A 26,676-nucleotide genomic window follows, 5' to 3' on the forward strand; every position below is an offset into this window, starting at 1 on the left:
GGAGCAGCAGTTAGAGGCAATCAGGAATTTACAAGAGCTAGGGGGTGTGATGGATGGCAGTTATAGGAAGGGAGAAAAACCACAGATACAGTCAGGTAGATGGGTGAACTCCAGGCAGGGAGGAGGAGTAGTCAGGTAGTGCAGGAGCATCCTGTGGCTATCCCCATTTCAAACGAGTATGCTGTTTTGGAAAAAGTAGGGAGGGATGGACTCTCAGGGGAATGCAATGAAGGGCTTATGCCTTCTCCTGCTCCTCGGATGCTGTGCATTCCCACCACAACACCCTTCACCTCTGATCTCCAGCATCTGCAGTCCTCACTTTCTCCTAATGTAGCACAGACAGCCACGTTTGTGGTATTGAGACTGGCTCTAATGTAATGAGAGGTACATCAAGTTCTAAGCGATCAATTGTTTTAGGGGACTGTCTAATCAGAGGCACAGACAAACGTTTCTGCAGCAAGCAGTGAAAAATCAGACTGATGTGTTGCCTCCCTGGTGCCAAGATCAGGGATGTATCAGAGATGGTGCAGAATGTTCTCAAGGGGGAGAGGACCCAGCAGGAGGTCAATGTACACACTGGAAATGACGACATAGGAAGGGAAAAGGATGAGATTCTGAAGGGTGAATATGGAAAGTTAGGCTAGAATTTAAAAAGAGGCCCTCGAGGGTAGTAATATCTGCATTACTCCCGGTGCCACGAGATACTGAGGATAGAAATAGAAGGATAGAGCAGATAAATGCATGGAGGAGGAGCTAGTACAGAGGAGAAGAATTCACATTTTTGGAACATTGGTATCTCTTCTGGGGTAGAAGTGACCTGTACAAGAAGGATGGATTACACCTGAATCGGTAGGGGACTAATATACTGGCAGGGAGGTTCACTAAAGTTGCTCAAGGCGATGGGGAGGACCCAGGGAATTTGTGAGGAAAGAAATCAATCTGAGACAGGTACAGTTGGGAAAAGGAATGAGTCAAACAGTCAGGGCAGGCAGGAACAAAGCAGAGAACAAGGTAGGACTGATGCATTGAAATGAATGCAGTTTAATTTAAGAGGCCTAACAGGGAAGACAGATGAACTCAGGGCATGGTTAGGAACATGGGACTGGGATATCATAGCAATTACAGAAATATGGCTCAGGCATGGACAGGACTGGCAACTTAATGTTCCAGGATACAAATGCTTTGTGAAGGATAGAAAGTGAGGCAAGAGAGGAGGGGGTGTGGCACTTTAGATAAGGGATAGCATTACTGCTGTACTTAGGAAGGATATTCCTGGGAATACATCCAGGGAAGTTATTTGGGTGGAACTGAGAAATAAGAAAAGGATGATCCCCTGATTGGGATTGTATTATAGATCCCATAATAGTCAGCAGGAAATCGAGAAACAAATTTGTAAGGCCTCACTAACCTTATTGAGTTCTTCGAGAAGGTGACGAAACAGGTGCATGAGGGTAAGGTGGTTGATGTGGTATACATGGACTTCAATAAGGCATTTGATAAGGTTCCACATAGTAGACTATTGCACAAAATAAGGGTTTTCAGGATTGAAGGTGATTTAGTGTTTTGGATCAGAAATTGGCAAGCTAAAAGAAGACAGAGGGTGATGGTTGATGGGAAATGTTCATCCTGGAGTTCCGTTACCAGTGGTATGCCGCAAGGATCCGTTTTGGAGCCATGGCTGTTTGTCATTTTTATAAATGATCAGGAGGTGGGCATAGAAGGATGGGTTAATAAATTTGCAGATGACACTAAGTAGGCAGAGTTGGGGATAGTGCCGAAGGATGTTGTTGGTTACAGAGGGACATAGATAAGGTGGAGAGTTGGACTGAAGTGGCAAATGGAGTTTAATGCGGAAAAGTGTGAGGTCATTGACTTCGGAAGAAGTAACAGGAATGCAGAGTACTGAGCTAATGGTAAAATTCTCGGCAGTGTAGATGAACAGAGATCTCGGTGTCCTGGTGCCCAAATCCCTGAAAGTTGCCACTCAGGTTATTAGGGGTGTTAAGAAGGCATATAGTGTGTTGACGTTTATTGGTAGGGGGATTGAGTTTTGGAGCCACGAGGTCATGCTTCAGCTGTACAAGATACTGGTAAGGCTGCACCTGGAATATCGCGTGCAGTTCTGGTCACCGCATTATGGGAAGGATGTGGAAGCATTAGAAAGGGTTTAGAAGAGATTTACTAGGATGTTGCCTGGTATGTAAGGAAGGTCTTACACAAGGCTGAGGGAACTGAGGCTGTTTTCATTGGAGAGATGATGGTTGAGAGGTGACTTAATCAAGATGTATAAGATAATCAGAGGGTTAGATAGGGTGGACAGTGGGAGCCTTTTTCCTCGGATGGTGATGGCTAACACAAGGGGGTATAGCTTTAAATTCAGGGGTGGTAGTTTTAGGACAGTTATCCGGGGTAGTTTCATTACTCAGAATAGTAGGGGCATGGAACAGCCTGCCTGCAAGAGTAGTAGACTCGACAACATTAGGGCATTTAAATGGGTATTGTACATACATATGAATAATAATGAAACGGTGTAGGTTAGATGGGCTTCAGATTAATTTCACAGGTCGGCGCAACATCAAAGGGCTGGAGGTCCTGTACTGTGCTGTAACATTCTATGTTCTATGTTCGGTTTCAGTTATCTGTAAGAATAATAAGGCGGTTATGGTAGGGGATTTTAACTTTCCAAACATAGACTGGGACTGCCATAGTGCTTAGGGTTTAAATGGAGAAGAAAGTGTTAAGTGTGTACAAGAACATTTTCTGATTCACTATGTGGATGTACCTACGAGAGAAGGTGCAAAACTTGACCTACTCTTGGAAAATAAGGCAGGGCAGATGACTGAGGTATCAGTGGGGGAGCATTTTGGGGCAAGCGACCATAATTCTATTATTTTTAAAATAGTAATTGGAAGACCAACACTTGTTATTTAACCATTTATTATTTTACATCTCTACTGAGGATAGACCAGATCTAAAAGTTGAAGTTCTAACGTGGAGGAAGGTTAATTTTGACGGTATTAGGCAAGAACTTTCAAAAGCTGATTGGGTGCAGATGTTCACAGGTAAAGGGACAGCTGGAAAATGGGAAGCCTTCAGAAATGAGATAATGAGGGTCCAGAGAAAGTATATTCCTGTTCGGGTGAAAGGAAAGGCTGGTGCGTAGAGAGAATGCTAGATGGCTACAGAAATTGAGGTTTTGGTTAAGAAAAAGAAGGAAGCATATGTCAGGTATAGACAGGAGAGATTGAGTGAATCGTGAGAAGAATATAAAAGCAGTAAGGAGTATACTTAAAAGGGAAATCAGGAGGGCAAAAAACGGACATGAGATTGCTTTTGCAAATAGGGTTAAGGAGAATCCAAAGGATTTTTATAAATACATTAAAGACAAATGGGTAACTAGGGAGAGAATAGAGCCCCTCAAAGGTCAGCAAGTCAGCCTCTGTATGGAGCCGCAGGAGATGGGGAGATACTGAAAGAATATTTTGCATCAGTGTTAACTGTGGAGAAGGACATGTAAGATATAGAATGTAGAGAAATAAATGGTAATATTTTGAAAAACGTCTATATTACAGCAGAGGAAGTGCTGGATGTCTTGAAACGCATAAAAGGTAGATAAATTTGCAGGACCTGATCAGGTGTACCCTAGAATTCTGTGGAAAGCTAGGGAAGTGATTACTGGGCCCCTTGCTGAGATATTTGTATCATCGATAGTCACAGGTGAGGTGCCGGAAGACTGGAGGTTGGCTAACGTGGTACCACTGTTTAAGAAGGGTGGTAAGGGCAAGCCAGAGAACTATAGACCAGTGAGCCTGACGTCAATGGTGGGCAAGTTGTTGGAGGGAATCCTGAGGGACAGAATTTATATGTATTCGGAAAGGCAAGGACTGATTAGGGATAGTCACCATGGCTTTGTGCAGAGGAAATCATGTCTCACAAACTTGATTGAGTTTTTTGAAGAAGTAACAAAAAGGATTAATGAGTGCAGTGCAGTAGATGTGAACTATATGGACTTCAGTAAGGCATCTGACAAGGTTCCTCATGGGAGATTGGTTAGCAAGGTTATACCTCATGGAATTGAAGGAGAACTAGCCATTTGGATACAGAACTGGCTTAAAGGTAGAGGATGGAGGGTGGTGGTGGAGGGTTGCTTTTCAGACTGGAGGTCTGTGACCAGTGGTATGCCACAAGGATCAGTGCTGGGTCCACCACTTTTCATCATTTATATAAATGATTTGGATGTGAACATAGGGGGTATTGTTAGTAAGTTTGCAGATGACACCAAAATTGGAGGTGTAGTGGACAGCAAAAAAGGTTACGTCAGAGTACAACGGGATCTTGATCATATGGGCCAATGGGCCGAAGAGTGGCAGATGGAGTTTAATTCAGATAAATGCGATGTGCTGCATTTTGGAAAGGCAAATCAGGGCAGGACTTATACACTTAATGGTAAGGTCCTTGGGAGTGTTGCTGAACAAAGAGATCTTGGAGTGCAGGTTCATAGTTCCTTGAAAGTAGAATTGTGAGTTAGATAGGATAGTGAAGAAGGCGATGGGTATGCTTGCCTTTGTTGGTCAGTGCATTGAGTACAGGAGTTGGGAGGTCATGGTATGGCTGTACAGGACATTGGTTAGGTCACTGTTGGAATATTGCTTGCAATTCGGGTCTCCTTCCTATTGGAAGGATGCTGTGAAACTTGAAAGGGTTCAGAAAAAATGTTCAAGGATGTTTCCAGGTTTAGAGGATCTGAACTATAGGGAGAGGCTGAATAGGTGGGGGCTGTTTTCCCTGGAGTGTCGGAGGCTAAGGGGTGACCTTATAGAGGTTTATAAAATCATGAGGGGCATAGATAGGATAAATAGACAAGGTATTTTCTCTGGGGATGGAGCAGTCTAGAACTAGAAGGCACAGGTTTAGGGTGAGAGGAGAAAGATATAAAAGAGACTTAAGGGGCAACTTTTTCACGCAGAGGGTGATATGTACATGGAATGAGCTGCCAGAAGACATGGTGGAGGCTGGTACAATTACAGCATTTAAAAGGCATTTGGATGGGTATATGACTAGGAAGGATTTAGAGGGATATGGGCCAAGTTTTAGTAAATGAGACTAAATTAGTTAGGATTTCTGGTTGGCATGGACAAGTTGGACCCGAGGACCTGTTTCCGTGCTGTATATTTCTATGACTCTAGATGAAAGACTTTCTATCAAACAAATCTCTCAGTCAACCAACTATATCAGTTCAATTAATCCTTAATTTTCCGTGCTCAAATGTTAAGTTAGCCAACCTAAATCTGCATCGCACCCTCTCCGAGACCAGTTTATTTGAGATGCAGAGCCCTGAAATAAATGCAGCACTCCAGATGTAGTCAACCAAATATGAATCCATAGCATAACTTCCTTCCCTTTAAATTCCCTTCACAAAAAGTCTAAAATTCCATGAGCTTTTGGGTTTTTTGTACTTGCGTAGTGTCATTTAGAGCCTTCTGTGTACCTAATTCACACTGCTCCTGAATTGTCTTAGGTCCATAAAGAATAATATTGCATTTTTCTGGATTAAACATTACCAGCTATAATTTTATCCATTTGCTTAATCTATCACTGTCCATTTACAACTGCTATTCTCTCCACCACCCCTCCTTCTCATTTCCTCTCTCCTTCCCACAACTTCTCCTTTAGCCCTCCCTTTCTCCTTTACCCTCACTCTGCCCAACTACCCCTGCTCCCTTCTATTCCCATTGCTCTGTCTGCCCTTTTTCCTTCCCATTCCCTGACTTGTGCCCTCACCATCTCGCCTTTCCCTCTCTTTCTCTCTCAATCGCTTTCCCCTTCTCCCTCTCTCACGCCCCCCCCGACCCCTGACCCCCCCCCCCCCATCTCTTACTGTCCCCTCCTTCTCACACACTCCCCTCCCTTGCCCTCTTGGCCATCGCCCTCCTGTCCCTCTCGCCCTCTTTCTTCTCTTATCCCTATCGCTCCCTTCACTCCTGTTCCCATACTCCTTTCCCTCTCTCCTTTCTCATCTGCATTCTTTCACTCCCTTCTCCCTCCTCCTCTAATTTGTCATTAAAACAAACAGACTAAACAGGAACAGAGGAACATGGTCAATAAGATCATGGCTGACCTGATTAGGTTCCAAACTGCACACATATTCGATATGTGGTCTCACCACTTCAGAACTGAGGCATAACGTCTCTTGTTTTATTTTCAATTCCTTTCATAAAAAGCACAATAACCCATTAGCCTTCTTGAATATATGCTGTACCTGCATACTAATGTTTGGTAAATCATGCAGCTGGTATTCCGTAGTTGTTCTCTATTTAAATTACAATCTACTCTTTGATTCTTCTTGCCAAAGTGAACAATTTCACATTTTCCTATCTTAAGCTCCACCTGCCATATTTTTGCCCATTCTCTCAATTTTATTCTGCAAATTCCCTCCATCTTCTTCACAACATCCTTCTCTCATCCAAGTCATTCTTGCAAATTGTAGTCAGTGAGTCCCAGCAGAGAACTTTGTGGACTTCACTAACAAATCCTGCCAGTCAGACAAAGACCCATTTTTGCATACTCTGTTTTCTGCAAGTAAGCCAAACTACTAAACATTCTAATATGTTACACCAGACACCATTGGCTTTTATTTTCCACAATAAACTTTGACTGGCATGTTGTTATATGCCTTCTGGATCTCCAAGTACACTGCAGCTACAGATTCCTTTTATCACAGCACATATTACTACTTCAAAGAAATATAATGAATTGGTGAAATGTGACTCCCCTTCCAAAATATCAGGCTGACTCTTCTCGGTAACCTTGTGTTTTACTTCTCCTTCATGGGACGTAGGCACTGTCAGTAAGGTCAACATGTGTTGCCTACCCTAGCTTGTGGGGCCATTTCAGATGGTATTTTAGGCACAATCACTGTGTTAATGTGTATTTGCAGTCACATGAAGACCAGACCAGGTAAAGACAATTATATTCTTTTTTCCTTAAATTTGATGCTTTCCCCAACTTCTTTACTTAACCACAAATGGTTAATCCTTCTTTTAGAATTTTTAAAAATGTATATTTAAGGACCTCAATTGACCCAAGGGCAGGCAAGCTGATGGTAAAATACTCATGGAGACAGGTAGGTAATGGGCATGGTGCTGCAGCCACAGCAGTTTATTTTACATCTTAATATCCACTGTGGAGAAGCCATAAAATTCCATTGTATTCAACTTTATCCTTGCCCAAAGTCCACTTACAACAGGGGTCTGTGAATACCAGGAACACAATCCCAAAATGGCTTTAGCTCAGGGCACCAATATAATAACCATAACAAATATTTCAGGAATTTTTGTGTTTGAGCTATCCAAAACTTTGTTGTCACTGTGCTATAAGTCACAGTTAAGTTCCATTAAATCTTTATATTTGTGCTCAGAGATGTACACTGACTCCCGGTTAAACAACACATCATTTTTAAAATTCTAGTCATTATGTTCAAACCCCTCATGTGATCATCTCTCCCAAACATTGTTATCGCCTGCAGCCCCATAATCCTCCAAGGCATCTATGCTCCACCAATTCTAGCATCTTGAACATTTACATTTTTACTGACTTCAATATTTGTGGCCATGTCTTTAGCACCCATTATCTTTAGAATTCTCTTTCTAAAGCTCTGCACCCCTCTCTCTCTCTTGTATGCTTTAAAACACTCCTGAAACCTTAATACTTTGACCAAGCATTTGGGCATTCCCCCAATAATTCTTGGTGTGACTTGGTGTCAATTTTTCTTTTATCATGCTCCTTTGACAAGTTGTTAGAATTTAGCTTAGTTTTTCTTTGGAAAAGCAAAATGCAACAGTTGCTGGAAAGCTGAAGTAGGAAGAATAAAAACTGGACAAAACCTGGGAGGTAAGGCCACATCATCGGGTCAATGACCTTTCTCAGAACTGAAGAATAGAAATTGAAGAGATTTAATGTTCATAGTGGGATGGGGAATGAAGAACAAAGGAAAAGCTATGTGATGGGGTGGAGTCCGGGGTAGATTAAATCGCAAAAGATTTCATAATGGATGAGACAAACAGAAAGGTAATGGCTATAGTTAGGAAATAATAGTTATGGCCAAATGAAGTGTAAATTTGAATGCAATATGATGGGATAAAAAAAAGACAAAGGCCAACCCAACAAAATAAAACAAGGGGAAGAAAACAGCACATCAAACAAGATGAAGACAGAGGATATGAACTAAAGTTGCTGAATTTGGTGTTCAGCCCAGGACGCTACAGGGTGACAATTCAAAACATGAGGTGTTGTTCCTCAAGCTTGCATCGAGTTTGAGTGGAACACAGTCACAGGCCAAGACAGAAAGAGTAACATGGGAGCATGAGGAGAATTCTAATGGCACAACCAGAAGCTCGGGATTATGCTTGTGGACTGAATGAAGGTCTTCTGCAAAACAGTCACAGAGTCTGCAGTTCTTCTCTCCATTGTGAAGAAGACCACATTGTGAGGAGCAAATAGAATCACAGAGTCATAGTCATAGGGATTTATAGCACAGAAAAAAGGCCCTTCACCCCATCAGTCTGTGCTGGTCAAAAACAAGCAATGAACCATTCTAATCCCACTTTGCAGCACTTCGCCCATAGCCTTGCATGCCTTTGGCACCATAATTGCACATCTAAATTCCTCTTAAATGTTAGGAATGTTTCTACATCCAAGTCTATTTATTTGGAGGAAGTACATGGTGGATTTGTAAAGAAAATTTTTGTCAGAGTAAAGACAACCTCAGCCAGGCATAGGATGGTGTTGGTGAATGGGGATTGGTTGGGCCTTTGTTTGAGGAAATAACAGAGTTCTGAAACTGTCCTGGTGGGGAATGGAGGTGTGGAGAGAGTGGATGTCTACAGCAAAGAAGAAGCAGTTAGTTACTGTTGAAATGCTATAGGACATCAGAAGAGTTGTGGACATACATCCGAAGAGACTGCTTACAGGTTATTTCTTAGTCTGTATGTCCGAATTAGATAATGTCTCAGAGGAGCAACATTATCTTTCAATATAATAAACAACGCAAAAAGAACACTGCATGTGGTTGAACTCTCCAGAATTATAGAAAGCAACTTAAGAATTAGAAGGTATGATGAAGCCAGTTGTCACCCTTTCATCAATGCTGCAAAAGCTGGGTTGTTGTTATTGTTGTTACATCGAATGTACTGTATGATAATCTGAAACCTAAAATGAACCTTAGCTTTAACAGCAAAGGATTATGTCATGGAGTAATCTATTTCTAAACCTTGCAAAGGTGCATTATGTCATGACTAACTTAATAAAATAGTCACAAATTAAATTAATGTATTAATCAGAAAATACAGCATATTGTATTACCCCCTCCAGCTTCTATAACAAAAAAAACCATTTCAGGCTGATGGACTTTGATTTTCATTATATGGCCTGATTTCTGCTAAATGGGTGCACAGCTAAAAAATGAACAGGTTATTTGCACAGTCAGATCCAAACCATATCCAGTAGTTTCTCAGGCAAGCTAAAACAGATGGGCATCACCTAAACTTAGTATATCAGTTTGCATTTCCAGACATTAGCCAGTGCCTAAGCAGCAAAACAGCCAGGGTCACAATAGTTCCACATCAGGACGGAAAAAGCACTATTAGGTTTAACACTAAACTTTCCCATAAGGAAGGTTGTGATCTCTCCTGCTCCCAGATTCCAATCCATCCCTTCTCAAAATCCCTCCTGCCATTTACTTAGAAATCAGACAGCTGCCATGAGTATTTTGAATTCGCAAATTAGGGAGTTAAAATCAACAATTTTGTTCAACAATTTCAATCTCTAGATACTATAATTTTAACACGCAAAACCAGTGCTTCAACAGTTACGCATTTCTGCCCAGTACTTTAAATTCAATTGGTGGAATTTCCAGGCCCTCCCAGAGCTTTTATAAGGGCAAGCTGGGGAAATTAATTGGGTTGGAGGCAAAAATCACATTTCTCACCGGCAGGTTTAAGTTTTGCTATTATTGCTGAAATACATTAAATTTTGTCAAAGCTTTTCAACTTGCACTCATCAGGGCAATCCACAAGAATACCAGGTCAGGAGGACACTGTTTGAGAGGTAGACTATTGATTGGTTGGCAAGTGGACAACTTGAGCTACCCATGGCCACTGGGTTCACCAGCTACCACTGCCAAGTCTGCCTTTGTCAGTCAGAATGGCCTCTGATTATTAATCACAGTGAAGCGTGTTCTTGTCTTCTGGAAAAGCTTCAGATGAGCCTCTCAGGAAGCACTAAAGCATGACACTGTTCTTTGCCAGGTCTCTAATATCTCCCAGGGGTGATGCAGGTGACGAGCAGAGGCTGAGTGATGCTCCTAGGTTTCAGAAAATGGACATTTGGATAATGGGACACAGAAGGTCCCAGTGCTCTTCATAACTTCTTGCCCATAAAATTTGGTGTTTTACCCATGCATGTGTTTACAGCTGAGAAAAACATAATTGCACAAAAAAGCCCGACCAAATCCCTGAATAGAAGACCCTCCCACGTTCATGAACACCTCAATCAAGCAGGCTGTTTTCTCTTGATGGTGGTTCTTGAGTGTGGAGCTACAATCATCCACACAAATTGAGTTATTCCATTAAACTCCCGTCACATGCCTTTTAGATGTTACAACAGGATGGGGAGGTTGTAATAGGTGAGTTACCCTTGCAAAATTCCTCTGACCTGCTCTTGCATCCACAATATTCTATGATACATTATTCTATGATTCTAATGTAGCTTGTGCTCAAATGTTTGCAAAATCCTTTCAACCCATCTAACATGTTATACTCTTTGAATTTATTGTGCTAGTTCTTATGGTCAGTATGCCATACCATGCCTGTATGATCAGAGCATGTAGGCATCTCATAATCCATTTTACCTCAAACCATTTGAAGCATGACACTCTACTGGAAGCATGCTCCCCCACTGTAATATAATAGCTGAATATTAGCCCAGACACTTATGTATCCAATGAATGTAATGTTTGCACACAATAGTTAGTTGCAGTAAATGTCTATTGGATTCTTCAGTACCATGATATCCAGAATTAGTTCCTTATGTTAATGAAACAACATTGTCACATCAGTTAACAACTCCTGTTGGAGGGAAACATAGTAGCAGCATTGAAAGTCTATCAGAGACTCCAATAGCTTGGTCACAAATATTTGGAAAGTTGAAAATCAACTAAACAACAGCTATGGACAACAGAATATTCAAACAATTGGGTGCATTCTCACTCTTAAGCAACTTAGTTTCTGTGAACAGACAGCTGTACATAACTGTAAATAAGGTATTAACCTAAGTTAAATGGTTTGATCTGAGTGCAAGTCTTTCAAGAGAAAATTAATTTCTAAGGTTAACTTAATTAAATAATAAATAAAGTTAAAAAGGTGAAGTGCACACAAAAAGGCGAAGCGAGGACAGGAAGCAAGTCTAGGGTAGTGCAGAAAGCTGGAAGATTATAATGGTCTGTTCCTGCTTTTGATATTTAAGAAATATCTTTCATCAGTACAGCTAAGTGTTTTGTTACGAAGGAATGAACAGTTTTAATTTACACTGACTCAAAGTCAATACCCACAGTTCTACAACTTTTGTATGCCATCTATGACACATGATCAAGAAATTACAGACCTGAACTTTTACTTTATAAATAGTTAATTAATAATTAGAAGTGATAAGTCAATGAAGATATTTTCTTCCCAAAGGAGGGACTGTTGGAAATTGGGATCCCTCTAAAACTGAATTTTTCTAGTATTTACCATGTATCATGAGGTTTTGTTTAACTGCCATTACAGCGGTAACTAGCTTTTCAATTTTCTAGCGTACAGAAACAAAGGGAAGATCACAAACATGACTAAAATTATCAAGGTAGCAATGCTCTATTCAACTGACAACAATGACATATCTGGTGCCCATTGTACTCTGTTATCAAAGTATGAGTAACTTTAAGAAATAAGATTTTATTCTAAGTAAGTACTGTAAACTAACCCTCAGACAGAGTCATAGATTGTACAGCATGGAAACAGACGCTTCAGTCCAACTCATTAATGCTGACCAGATACCTAAATTAATTTGGTCCCATTTGTCAGCATTTGGTCCATATCTCCCTAAACCTTTCCTATTCATGTACCCATCCAAATGCCTTTTAAAATGTTGTAAAGGTACCACCTCCACCAGGTTAATAAGCCACCACCTTTTTGGGAGGAGGCGAGGAGTTTCCTGACATTGGTCCATGGGAACAACTATGACTGCTACCATTAAAGACTATCTCAAAACATCAGGGATTAACTTCCCTAAACTCTAAATCATAAGAGTCCATCACACTCTGTTTATTCTATTCTGCAGAATGGCAATGATATTAGAAAGCAATCTCATCTGTCACAGGTTATATATTGCTTCTGTTAGTATAATTAAATAATGTATCACATCTGAACTGCTGCTTATCAAACTAAATAAACTATCTGAAAACTGCTTACAAATTGGCCACACAAATAAACCCCCCACCCCACCCTAGTACATGTGAGGATCCCGAATGTATCAACCCTAGCGATGGAGGGAACCTCCATCCAATATTTTATATACTGCTTGGACAAAATGGGAAGCAAGTCTATTCATTGTGTATAGGGAAGACTGCATCCTTGTGACAGATTACTTCTTGAAATGTTTCATTCCTCAACAACGTAACATAGCATGCATGACTGACCCTGTCTTGATTAGTTAGGCAGTCTTAATTGAAAAAAAAAGACAGTCCTAATTGAATACAACACACTGATAAACCACTTTAAGATATGTGGCATTAAATAAGAAATGACCCATATCACTTCATCATTCTACAGTCCATGTTCAAATTGTCAAACAGAATGTGTAGGACGCACTATTAAGTCAATAATCATTAAGTGACAACCAACAAAGCAAAGCTTTTCATGTAACACCAATGAAGTGGAATTACCATCCTCCAGTATGTTCAAAGGGCAATGCAAATGATCTTATCCGGCAACAAATTATTTAGCCATCCTGAGGCACAGGGCATTCTTCTTCAAAGTCAGATAAGAATGAAAGAGGTACACAACAAGTGAGCAAGCAGAGAACAATCACAGCTATGCACTGGGCAGAGTGCAAGTTAGAAATCCAAATACTTGGATAGCAGCAAAGCAACCAACCTAGATCATACAAAGCTTTTCCTGATCATCCTACTACACTGCAAAGGAACAGAAGCCAATTCAGACCGACGTGCAACATAACCCAAACATAGGTGAAGAGAGTGAGAAAGAACAGTCCAATGCTGATGATTATGTGATGATGTTGAGTGACAGTAATCAGTGACAAGACAAACAAGCTGTCAAACAGGTGCAACAGACAACAACATATTCCTTTCAAGATGAATAAACATTCATCGGATCAGGATGAGCTCTCAAACCACAGAAGTGTTACCTTGAAGTTTAAAATGTTAGTCATGCAAATGCGTTTAACCTGTTTGTATGACTATCAAATTGACAATATTTGCCAATACACAGCCATGTATGTTACTTTAGTGTAAGATTTTAACTTTTGAGGAAAGGAAAATGTGTTCTGTCTCACAGTCAGTATGTCAATATGCCTCAAAGTGACCTGCTCATCAACGTATCATAGCATGTGACAAAAGATCTAAAGATCTCATGCTTCATCTTACCAATAATTACTTGAAGCATGATACTCCACTGGACACATGCTCCTTTGGTGTAATTTTATAGCCCAGACTGAGTAATGTCTGTACATAATAGTTGAAATAAATTTCTGTTAGATTCTTTAACAGCACAATATCCATGCCTGGCTTATTGTGATGTGGGAGACTACATAAACTGGAGCATCAGTTAAGCAAACTGTTCACATCAGAATTAAAATTAATTGTTTATGGTTTGCTTACTATTAGAGAAATCAAATATATTTCCAGCTTCAGCTGCCATTATACAAGTTATGATCTATAATGCTATATCACTTTTCTTCACAGCAGTGTATTAGAAACCTAATAGAGAACATATTAGTTTAGGTTAGTTTCTTTTTGGAATAACTGATTTCCAGCAATAGATGGAAGCAGCAAGATCCAGTTAAATTGCATTATGCACATAATGGAAAGGCATTTTTTGGAGATTATTGGAAGTTGTAGGCAACTAAGAGCCTAATTTGAATTTAAAGGGCTACAGCAATAATCTAGGCATGAGAATAAAGACAAGTACAGTTTAAATTACGAACATTGAACTTGACTTTTCTTTGATCTGTAAACTTTGGTTTGATAATGATTAGAGTTAGGGTTCAGTTGAGACAGTAAAACAAGTTTGGATTTTCAGGCTATGCAATGAACATTATTGCACAAAAGGTTTCACTGCAATACATTTTGACAGTTAACTGTAAAAGTGGCAAGATACAAATGTTCATAGAGGACATTCCTTTGCAGTAAGTTTTTGGACGTTTGAATTAACAATGGAGATAAAACACATTTTAAAATAAATGCTTCAAGTTAAGCTTAACATTTTATTTGATTGTACCTCTAATGACAGTTTGTGCATCGTAATTAAGTGATAGAGTTGCCAATTAACTACTCTGCAAAATTTTAATGTATTCCAGGCAACAGCCTTCGGTAGGATTTCCAGTGTATTTTTGAGTCACTTCTGCTATATAAAAGGTTCTGATTGAACTGGCTATTAAAAGGAAATATCTTTGAACCATGAACCTGGTTAAATGACATACAGTAGAGCCTTCTGTACATGAATGAGGTGGGTTATTTCTTCATCTAAAAAAAGATCATCCTGAGGGAATTTGGAAAAGAACTAGCAGTACACTAAATAAGAAAACTTGACTGAACTCATCTCTGGAAACTTGGTGCTATTTGGATGTTTCAAGACTCAGTATTTACTACAGATATTCCTCTTCTCCAGGTAGCATCCTCAATTATTCAAGGGTCTCCAAACCATGGTTTATGCCATGATTTTTAAAACGAAGCAGACAGTGGAGACAAGTTCCAGGTCTACCTCACCAGGCAATGGGGATCAAAACTGATGCGATTGGTGTTACCATGAACCACACACTAGCTATTTAGACAACTAATTAACCAGCCCCCTTCCCACGGATAATGGAATTCTTATCAGAAAAATCATTTGTGGCACAAATGTCTAACATTCATATTTATTACTTCTGTTTAGTAATTGCCTTTTAACATTACTATTATTTACTCAGATACATACAAGCAACAACAACTTGCATATATAATGCCTTTAACACAATAAAACGCCCAAGGCATTTAACAGGATTATTATAAAGCAAGATTTAAGACTTAATCAAAAAATACAATATTACAGCTAGTGAGCAAAAGCCTGGTAAGAGACAGGTTTTAAGGAATTTCCTAAAAGAGCAAAGAAAGGTAGAAAATCAAAGAGGTTTGGTTTGGGTTGGGATGGGAAGACCATCAACACGCATCCTGAGATAAGTGACCACTCAGCAGTCTTGAATGAGCATTACATAAAGCATCACTGTGCCAAAACAGACCAAGGTAAGTGCTGCAGTGGGAAGCTCTCAATGTTGATGCCTTCAAGCCAAGCTGCACAGATGGTAAAACAGCTTTTCAACAACTCTCCTCAGAGCAACTCCGTGTGCAAGAACTGGACAGGGCTCACCAAATGTGTAAATCTTATAAATCTGCACATTTCTTACAAAATTTCTACTGGAAAAAGGAGTACTCCATGGTTTACAGTCTATTTCAAAAAGAAAGTCCGAAGAAGGACAAATAACACTCAGTGTAAACAGCCTTGGTGAAACAATGATCTTTCCAAGAAACAAGAAGTTTAGATTAAGTTTGAACAGTGTCAAACTGCAATCAACAGGGAGGTTTAATGTGCCAACTGTAAATATGAAATTGAACTGGCCAGGACAGAAAATTCCAGGAAGTTCTACAGGAGCATTATACCAAAAGGGATAATACTGAAATACACAGGTTCTTACTGCATGACCGGGAAAGGGCTGAAGCTCTTGAGCTGACAGTTTCAGAGCATTTTCAAGGAAGAAATCAATGTGCCTTTGTGGGAGTCTAGTATGAGAGCAAGCTTACAAGAATATGCTTGATGTTACAATTACATTTAAAAAATTGAGAAACTCCTTCATAACAACAATCTCTCCAAAGCTTGTGGTCCTGATAACTTTGCAAACCAAACACATACAACTGCAGCACGTGAGTTTGCATCATAGGCACAGCATATTTTTCAACAATCCATGAAAGCAGGACTGTCACCCTGCCGCAAGATAATATCTCTCCAACTTTCAGGACAGAACTGCTCCAACAAACAACTGTCCTATTTCACTTGCTAGTGTTTCCTGTAACTAGAACACATCAATTATAGTCAGCTGATGAGATGTTTTGAAGGACAGAATATCCTTATTGTTGAGTTAGCATGCCTTTCATAAATCAACAGAATCACAACACATCTTTATGATCTGACTTATAACCTTGACAAGTGCACCTTTGTAGGTGTAGATATTTTAGATTTTTCCAATGCTATTGATCACGTACCACACATGAAACTACTAGATAATCTAAATCATTATGGAGCCTGAGGAGATAGTAGACCATGAGTAAGAATATTGTTTTAACCAAATGGCAACAAAGAGTCGCAGTGAATGGTAAAGTCTTAAAGTTGAAACCAATCTCCAATGGAGTGCGTCAAGTTATTGCTCTGGGCTCACACTTGTTTTTTCTCCTTATAAATGACATCCAGATGGAATAGCAAGTTAGGTCAATCTCTTTGCAGATGACTCCCAGTCTGTATAGCCAAGACTGAAGCTGCCGATGAATTTTGCCTTCAAAATAATCTAAATAACTTGTCAAATGGGCTAATATATGGAGAATAAAAATTCAATGTTGAGAAATGCAATATCACACAAATAAGCAATACTTAACATCAATCAGCACTCAAATACACAATGCATTATTTCCCACGTGAAGTTACAAAATAATGACATTACTTAGGAATCCACACCCAATTTAATTTAAAACGAAATGTACAAAAACAGCAACAGTAGCCTCCAATGCATCAAAAATGTTTGGATTCATGCAATAGAACATTCACCACTGTTCAGCTACAGCGAAGTAAATGATAACCCAGACATCATTTAGACCACATCTAGAGGATTGGGACTTAGATATTTGGGAATTATATTCTGCTTTAAGAATTATGTCTTTGAGAAGGTTAAATGCTTGGAGCTCTTTTTGTTAGAAACAATTATTCATGAGCGAATAGTGTCTCTTATTTGGTCATGACATTAGGTTGGCACAGCCTCCAGAACTAAAGAAAGGCCCACAGATTGACATATCACTATAACATTTTGAATGGACAATTAAATATCTGTAAACAGTACATCAGACCAAAAAGTGGCTGAGCCTGAAGAGCTCATAACTGACAGCTCCATCTGTAAACAAACCAATGTGTTTCCTTTGCCAACTCCTTATCTCTCTAGAACAATTAACAACTGGAACAATCTTCCACAAACATCAATCTTCACCCTCTGAGCATTCTAAAATTTGTTGAACTTTATTAATTAATGTGACCATTGTTGACGTAAATATTGTTTAAAAAGGTATTTGTGTAAATGATTAAGATTACCTCAGGTAACCCTTTAAAACTCAAGTTATGTTTAATAACAATTAAATATTTTCATATTTATTTAATCTCTACAGTCCAGATTGATCTAATGGTACAGGAATAGTATATCAGGCTTTCATTCAGAAGACATGGGTTTGATCCTGGCCAACCAATCCTATCTGGGTTTTAACAGAATTGAAATCTGTGTCACAAGTAGTTGCACGAAGGTGTGTTTCAGGCGTAATGTCTAGCAGCTGCGTAATTGAATATTTGCACTCATGGGCATTGAAGACAAAACTAGAAATGCCATGGAGAAGCTTATGCTGCTAGCAGCAGATAGATGTAAAGTACAATTCTCCTATTAACTGCTTGCAAAGAGTATACCAGTGGATGACTGTGAAGTGGGTGAAGTTTAGTGCCCTCAGAAAGGGTAACAGTTGCATTTGGAACTCCCCAGGTTGAATGGATACAATAGGCAGTAACCCATCCAACATGTTGGTTCCAAAGAGTAAATCTGGCCAAGCATGTACATTAAAAAAAGACTCCTTTTTGATTGTTCTGTTCTTCCATCAGGCAGAAAATACAAAGCAAACACATGTATCAATAAGTTCAAGAACAGTTTCTTCCCTGCTTTTAGACTACTGAACAGACCTCACTAACTTCAAATCTAATGTTGACCTTGCTTTTGTTCCCTTGTGCAGATACAACTTTGTATGCCTCACTCTGTCTAAATGATCTATTATGTCCTTGATCTGCCTGTATTGCTTGCAAAACAAAATTTTTCACTGCATTTAGGTACATGTGACAACAATAAATCAAATCAAATCAGAGCACAGATGTACTCCTATTGTGAAGACAACTTTCAAAATTGTGAGAGCCTACATGATGGTAGTAGTACTACATTTTACAATGTGGTATTATAATATCATAATTATTTTATTCACCTTTTCTAAATATTAACCACAATACATTAATCAGAAGACCAACACTTGTTATTTAACCATTTATTATTTTACATCTCTACTGAGGATAGACCAGATCTAAAAGTTGAAGTTCTAAATTGGAGGAAGGCTAATTTTGACGGTATTAGGCAAGAACCTTCAAAAGCTGATTGGCGGCAGATGTTCGCAGATAGAGGGACGGCTGGAAAATGGGAAGCCTTCAGAAATGAGGTACCGAGAATCCAGAGAAAATATATTCCTGTTAGGGTGGAAGGAAAGGCTGGTAAGTGTAGGGAATGCTGGATGACTAAAGAAATTGAGGGTTTGATTAAGAAAAAGAAAGAAGCATATGTCAGGCGTCGACAAGATAGATCAAATGAATCCTTAGAAGAGTATAAAGGCAGTAGGAGAATACTTAAGAGGGAAATCAGGAGGGCAAAAAGGGGACATAAAGTGGTTTTGGCAAATAGGGTTAAGGAGAATCCAAAGGGCTTTTACACATATATTACGGACAAAAGGGCAACTAGGGAGAGAATAGGGGCCCTCAAAGATCAGCAAGGTGGCCTTTGTGTGGAGCCACAGGAGATGGAGGAGATACTAAATGAGTATTTGCATCTGTGTTTACTATGGAGAAGGACATAGAAAACATAGAATGTGGGGAAATAGATGGTGACATCTTGAAAAATGCCCATTTAACAGAGGAGGAAGTGCTGGATGTCTTGAAACACATAAAGGTGGATAAATCCCCAGGATCTGATCAGGTGTACCAGAGAACTCTGTAGGAAGCTAGAGAAGTGATTGCTGGACCCCTTGCTGAGATATTTGTATTATCAATAGTCACAGGTGAGGTGCCAGAAGACTGGAGGTTGGCTAATGTTTAAGAAAGGTGCCAATGTTTAAGAAAGGTGGTAAGGACAAGCCAGGGAACTACAGGCCTGTGAGTCTGAGGTCGATAGTGGGCAAGTTGTTGGAGGGAATCCTGAGGGACAGGATTGGAAAGGCAAGAACTGATTAGGATAGTCAACAAGGCTTTGTGCGTGGGAAATCATATCTCACAAACTTGATTGAGTTTTTTGAAAAAGTAACGAAGAGGATTGATGAGGGCAGAGCGATTGACGTGATCTATATGGACTTCAGTCAGGCGTTCGACAAGATTCCCCATGGGAGACTGGTTAGCAAGGTTAGATATCATGGAATACAGGGAGAACTAGCCATTTGGATATAGAACTGGCTCAAAGGTAGAAGACATAGGCTGGCTTTGGAGAGTTGTTTTTCAGACTGGAGGCCTGTGACCAGTGGAGTGCCACAAGGATCGGTGCTGGGTCCTCTACTTTTTGTCATTTATATAAATGATTTGGATATGAACATTGGAGGTATGTTAGTAAGTTTGCAGATGACACCAAAATTGGAGGTGTAGTGGACAGCGAAGAAGGTTACCTTAAAGTTCAATGGGATGTTGATCAGATAGGCCAATGGGCTGAGGAGTGGCAGATGGAGTTTAATTTAGATAAATGTGAGGTGCTGAATTTTGGGAAAGTAAATCTTAGCAGGACTTATACACTTAATGGTAAGGTCCGAGGGAGTGTTGCTGAACAAAGAGACCTTGGAGTGCAGGTTTATAGCTCCTTGAAAGTAGAGTCACAGGTAAATAATGAAGAAGGCGTTTGGTATGCTTTCCTTTATTGGTCTGAGTATTGAGAACAGAAGTTGGGAGGTCACGTTGCAGCTCTGCAGGATGTTGATTAAACCACTTTTGGAATATTGCATGCAATTCTGGTCTCATTCCTATCTGAAAGATGTTGTGAAACTTGAAAGGATTCAGAAAAGATTTACAAGGGTTGGAGGATTTAAGCTATAAGGAGAGGTTGAATAGGCTGGGGCTGTTTTCCCTGGAGCATCAAAGGCTGGGGGGTGACCTTACAGAAGTTTATAAAACCATGAAGGGCATGGATAGGATAAATAGACAAATTCAATTCCCTGGGGTGGGGGAGTCCAGAACTAGAGGGCATCGGTTTAGGGTGAGAGGGGAAAGATATAAAAGGGACCTAAGGGGCAACTTTTTCATGCAGAGGGTGGTGCATGTATGGAATAAGCTGCCAGAGGAAGTAGTAGAGGCTAATAAAATTGCATTATTTAAAAGGCATCTGGATGGGTATACAAATAGGAAGGGTTTGGAGGGATATGGGCCAGGTGTTGGCAAGTGGGACTAGATTGGGTTGGGATATCTGGTCGGCATGGACCAAAGGGTCTGTTTCCATGCTGTACATCTCTATGACTCTCTGACTCTATGATTATTGAGCATCTTCTACGACAATTCCCTTGCGGAAGACTCTGGATGGAATTTTTTTCATGTACGGAGTAACCAGAACTAAGTGCTGAGGAATTAGCCTGGAAACAGTCTTCCAGTCACAAAAACATGCATCAACCACACTTTGCTCCTAGATACTGAGCAAATCTTGGATCCAACTTGCCACTTATTCCCCTGGATCCTGTGAATTTTTAAATTTCTGATCAGCCTGTGATGCAGGGCACATAGAAATATCTGCAGATGACAAATATATCTTCCCTGCCTCTTGTCAAAGATCTAGCAACAATGACTGCTCCCTCAAAAGACCAGGTTGTTATCAGCACACAGCAGAACAGCACACTTCGGAGACATGCTCCAGTAACTAGAGATACGGACTATTTTCTAAATGGGGAGAAAATTCAGAAGTCTGAAGTGCAAACAGACTTTGGAGTTCCAGTTCAGGATTCTCTCAAGGTAAACTGGCAGGTTGAGTCAGTACTTAGGATGGTAAAATGCAGTGATGGCATTTATTTTGAGAAGACTTGAATGTAAAAACAGGGATATACTTCTGAGGCTCTATAAGGCTCTGGTCAGGCCACATTTGGAGTATTGTGTGCAGTTTTGGGCCCCATATCTCAGGAATGATGAACTGGCCCTGGAAATGTTTTCAGAGTAGGTTCACAAGAATGGTCCCAGGAATGAAAAGCTTAACATATGAGGAAAGTTTGAGGACTCGAGGTCTATACTCTGTGGAGTTTAGAAGGATGAGAGGGGATCTCCCTGCAAGTGGGCTGAATAGCTGAACTACTTTTTGAACACAGGTGAGTTTCTCATGGTGGTAGCGTGGGTCATAAATGCCAATTGTCCGTGTGTTTTAACGTGATGTAGATCATAAGATATTGGAGTAGAAATTAGGCCATTCAGCCCATCAGGTCTGCTCCACCATTCAATCATGGCTGACAAGTTTCTCATCCCCACTCTCTCACTTTCTTCCCATAACCCTTGATCCCCTCGACAAGCAAGAACCTACTTATTTCAGTTTTAAATAGACTCAATTACTGGCCTTTTTGTGACAGTGAATTCCATAGATTCACCACTCTCTGGCTAAAGAAGTTTCCCTTATTTCCATTCTAAAAGGTCTTCCCTTTACTCTAAGGCTGTGCCCTTGGGTTCTAGTCTCTCCTACCAATGGAAACATCTTCCCAACATCAACTCTGTCCAGGTCATTCAGTATTCTGTAATTTTCAATTAGATCCCCTCTCATCCTTCTAAACTCCATCGGGTATAGACCAAGAGTCCTTACAGTCCACTCTGACGCTCCACACAGCATCCCATCCAGACCTATGCCCCATCCTATCCCTGTAACCCTACATTCTCCATGGCTAATCCACCTAGCCTGCAAATTCCTCGACACAATGCGCAATTGAGCATTGTCAATCCACCTAACCTGTGAGTGGAAACTGTAGCACCTGGAGTAAACTCATGGAGATACGGGGAAGAATGTGCAAACTCTACACTGACAATCACCCAAGGGTGGAATCAAACCCAGTTTCCTGGCACTGTGAGGCAGCAGGGTTAACCACTGAGCCATCATGCCTCCCTTTTTGGAGAATTCCAGCCTCAGACAATTGTCTATGTAAAGCCTGAACTCAACGGGCAATTCCCACAGGGTCAGTGCCTCAAGAGGTACCAATGTGTATCTTTCAGGGTATGTCCAGTGTCCAACTATCTAGGGACCAAAGATGTGTGCCCAAATTCTTCATCTTTTATGGATTGTTACCTTATCATTCCAGATCCAAACTCGTATAGCAATTGCAAAGCCAATACTAGTATGTGGATATATATTTTAAAAGCCAGCTCTGATTATTGCCCTGGCATCCTTTTACTTATAAGCATGGCACCTGAATCTTTGTTCATTTTTTACACCCTTCCCATCCTACTTTAGCTATGATTGCATAAGAGAATCCTAGCCTTATTATCTATTTCAATCACATACCTTTTCTGTGCATTTAGCCATCCATTCCTTCCCTTAACTTGCATCATTTCCATGCCTTAGTGAGGTTATGATTTTAATTGCTTAAAACGTTCATGCTTCTTGGTGGTGCAGGTTGCAAGTCATTCAACCTGTTATCATCCTCTCCCCGTGTAGCATTTAGTGACCTCTTCCATTCTCCTTTTCTCTTCCAGCCAAGAAATTCTGACTATTCTCTAGTGCTAGGTTATTCCAAATACAACATGCACCAACAAAAGACATTTTTCTCCAAAAGAACACTACTGGTATATCTTCATCTTTATTCAAACTGACCAAAAGAATGGATCAGTAGTAGAGTTAAGTACACATTAGAATCTCTTTGTTATTTCTGTCCAGTTATGGTAGCTGCAGTTTTGAACTATGATCTTATTTCCACTTTCTCAAAACTCATAATAGTAAACGATTTTTCTGTTCAAATAATGCAGGTGAATAACTGAAAATGAAAATCATATGTAGATCATTGCATTGTAATCACTGCGTTGATGCCAAATGTATGATGCAGAATTATAAGGACCAGTATCTCAATGTGTATACAGCTGATTACAGCCTGCACTTTTGAAAATGCACTTAGTGTCTAGAAATCCTATTGCCTTGACAAGTGTATGAAACGTAAAGAATATGCTACAGTAACTTGACAATCTTTCCGAATCTGTTTTACACACTAGCAATACAAGCCTAAAATATGCCAAGAGCTTCATGATTAAATCAAAAAATAAAAATTCGATTTTTCTGCTTTCGTTTATTCAATAGCAGTAAAAACATTATAGAAATATTTCCCACAATTTAACTAATCAATATGTCTCCCTAATGACGTAGCTGTTTAATGAAAACCTCCTCACATACTCCAGCTCAGAACGACAAAGATAATTAGTTCGTGATCTATCAGTATTTTTACCAGAATGAATTTTTCAGAATCATTTCCTCCATCTTTCAAGTTACTCTACCTTAGGGAGATGAATGCTTGAAGCAACCCTAATGAAAGGCATTTTCTGAAATGGCAAAAAAAAATTCTTGCTGTTTGTCTTCTGGAATTGAATTTTTAGCTCTTACCTGATGGAAAGTTGTCTCCTTGTTGGCAAATCATTTTACACTCTTAATAGCACAGACACCTGCATATGTGAGTAAATTACTGATTTAACTTAAGACAGACTTTCTAACAATCTGTTCCAGTAGAATGAAACAGCCATACAAGATGCAAGAAATTAGGCATTTTACCTAATTTCAGCTTGAACTACATTTGCAGTAGTTTCTTGCTCGCTTTTGATGACTGAAGCATTCTAGTTTTTATTGGAAGTGGGGGATAATAGGTAATAATGACCATCACTTTGGGCCTTTCAGGAAAGAAATGCTTCACAATATATTTCTGATGGCTACAATATAATTCTGAATACCAGAATTAATCTTTTGATGTTTTTTGAGTATTTTCAGAAGATGAGGAATCAAGTGAAAGGGTGAGAGAGAGAGAGAATTCAAAGTTGGATAAAGCAGTGTACATAGACCTATACTCACCTACATATCGTAGGACAACTCCCTTCCCAGATTCTGTTGTTGTAGGAGACTGGGAATTATGTGCAGGAATCAAACCAGTAGATATCAGCTGCAAATCAGTAGAACAATGAACTTTGCTACCTCTAGGTCTTTTCAAACTATCACAGGGAAGGTCAACAACATTAGTGAATTTATAGGACAGAATGCAGAAAACGTATTATTATGTGGGGCAAACACCTTCAGGACTTTGCCTGCAGGAAAATTACAGCAAAGCAAGACTGCACATTTTCAGCAAAATGGGGATCCCTAAAGGGCAAGATATTACTCATTACACCATGTAGCCTTCTGGATCTCCAGTAATGGTTTTTAAGAACCACAAACACTTCCACTGTGTCAAAGAGCAGGTGATCAGCAACCAACACAAGATAGTGTAGGTCAGTATTGGCTTCCCTCACAAATACCATCATTCCTTTATTTCATGTTTTGGATAGAATAGGAAAGTAGAAAGGAATAGAGTGAGCAATTGGAAACCTTTACATACCCATGGTGCAAATTAATGGCAAATAATAACTTAAAGCTAGATACAACTTCCAGGAGAGCAATATATCAATTTTATCATCTGAGATCTCCACCTAAGTGCCTTGTGAGTGTGTCCATGCTTGAACATGCAGAATAACAGTCAGATGCCTATCTGATACAGATGACCAGATTTGTTTGGGAACCATCCATTAGCAAATTAACCAAACTACATAACTTCAATTCCTCATGTTTCAATCATTTTCTGATGCTATTGATTAATTTGGCTTCTCCTTTGTTTCGACCTGTAAACAAATTCTTATGCAACTTAGTGCCAATTATTTCACATTGTGTCTATAGAAGATTAGAACTTTGATTTTTACACACAGCAAGTTACATTGGTCCAGAAAGCACTGCATCTAAATGTTTCTTACTGCATAGTATTCATATAAACCAACAAACTTGCAACATCTGACTATAAAAGTTAGAAATGGAATGCAGTCAATATTGAATGTGAAGTCTTTTATATACTTACAGCCAATCATCATCATAGCCACAGCAAAAATCTTCTCGCCATCGGTTGTTGGAGCAATATTACCAAAGCCAATACTGGTGAGGCTGGTCATTGTAAAGTAGAGTGAGGCAATGTACACTGAGTCTTTACTTGGTCCACCTTCCCATTTTTCCGTCCCACTTGTATTAAAGTGATACGGCATTCCTATGGTTTCTCCTAATTGGTAGAGCCAGCTATCTGTTCTGATCCTGTTTAATTCTTCATCGATCACTTCATAATCCCCAATGCTGTACCAGATACAAGCCAGCCAATGTGCTGCAAGCCCAAAAACACACACAAGCAGTACCAATACAGCCGCTCCATATTCAATGTAATGGTCCAACTTCCGAGCTACTCGGCCCAAGCGAAGAAGCCTAACAACTTTGAGGGAGCTGAAGAGACTGCTGATGCCCTGCAAAATGACATAATACATATCAGTTAATATATATGTACTTCAAAAATAAAATTTAAAATTACAAAGCATTTTAATATTTCCAAAGCTATACATCAGAGCTTTTTAGTCCTCTGATATTTAATAGACAATTTTAAAAACAAGAGATTGGAATGGAGAAAAAAGGTCATTAAGGAGATAGGAAGGGAGAGAGAGAAATATTGGGGCTTATTGGAGAGTGGAGTGTAAAGAAATCACCATGGGATAGAGCAAGAGATCTTGGTAGGACAGAGATGCCAGTACAGACATGAGGGTGAGTGAGAGATCAGGCTTAGGTGGACGGTGATTGCAATCAGCAGCAGGGAAAGTTAGATACAGAATTCCTGCACCTCTTGGCCCATAAGAAGCATTATAAAAGTAATTTAACCTTGGTTCCTGATTCCCTTCTCCTGAAGGTTTCCTGACTCCTTAGAAAACCATATGGCAACTGTTCAATTTAAATCTGACTCCCAATTACAGTGTGGAAGCCTGAAATAAATATTGTGAAGTGTTCCACAAACTTCCAAATTTGCCACTGCAAAAACAATGTAAATATTTTGAGCTGCAGTCCAAAATATTTAGTTTTTAATCACTACACCACCTCCCACCCTCTAATGGACATTTTGGTGTGTGTTCATAACAAACCTTATGCCTTTTTGCATGGAAGAAACATTTATCACAGTTATCCATCACCAGCTTAGTATGACAGCAAAAATGTGAAAAATTAGTTGTCTGATTAGATATGCAAATTAGAATCTTGCAACAGGCTATTTGAATTTTTATTGGAAAATTCAAC

General features: G+C 39.7%; 1 protein-coding gene across 1 annotated transcript in view; it reads right to left on the reverse strand.

Annotated features, from left to right (window-relative positions):
• Positions 1 to 26,676, reverse strand: part of kcnh1a (potassium voltage-gated channel, subfamily H (eag-related), member 1a) — a 284,348-nt gene that overhangs the window by 191,797 nt on the left and 65,875 nt on the right. Inside the window, exon 7 of the mRNA XM_043695750.2 lies at positions 25,433 to 25,862. Within this exon, the coding sequence (XP_043551685.1) occupies positions 25,433 to 25,862 (430 nt within the window). The remainder of the gene's footprint in view (positions 1 to 25,432; positions 25,863 to 26,676) is intronic.

Source organism: Chiloscyllium plagiosum, unplaced genomic scaffold, assembly GCF_037043375.1.
Source record: "Chiloscyllium plagiosum isolate Xiang-an unplaced genomic scaffold, Cpla_swu_hap1 HiC_scaffold_10, whole genome shotgun sequence".
Classification (NCBI taxonomy): domain Eukaryota; kingdom Metazoa; phylum Chordata; class Chondrichthyes; order Orectolobiformes; family Hemiscylliidae; genus Chiloscyllium; species Chiloscyllium plagiosum.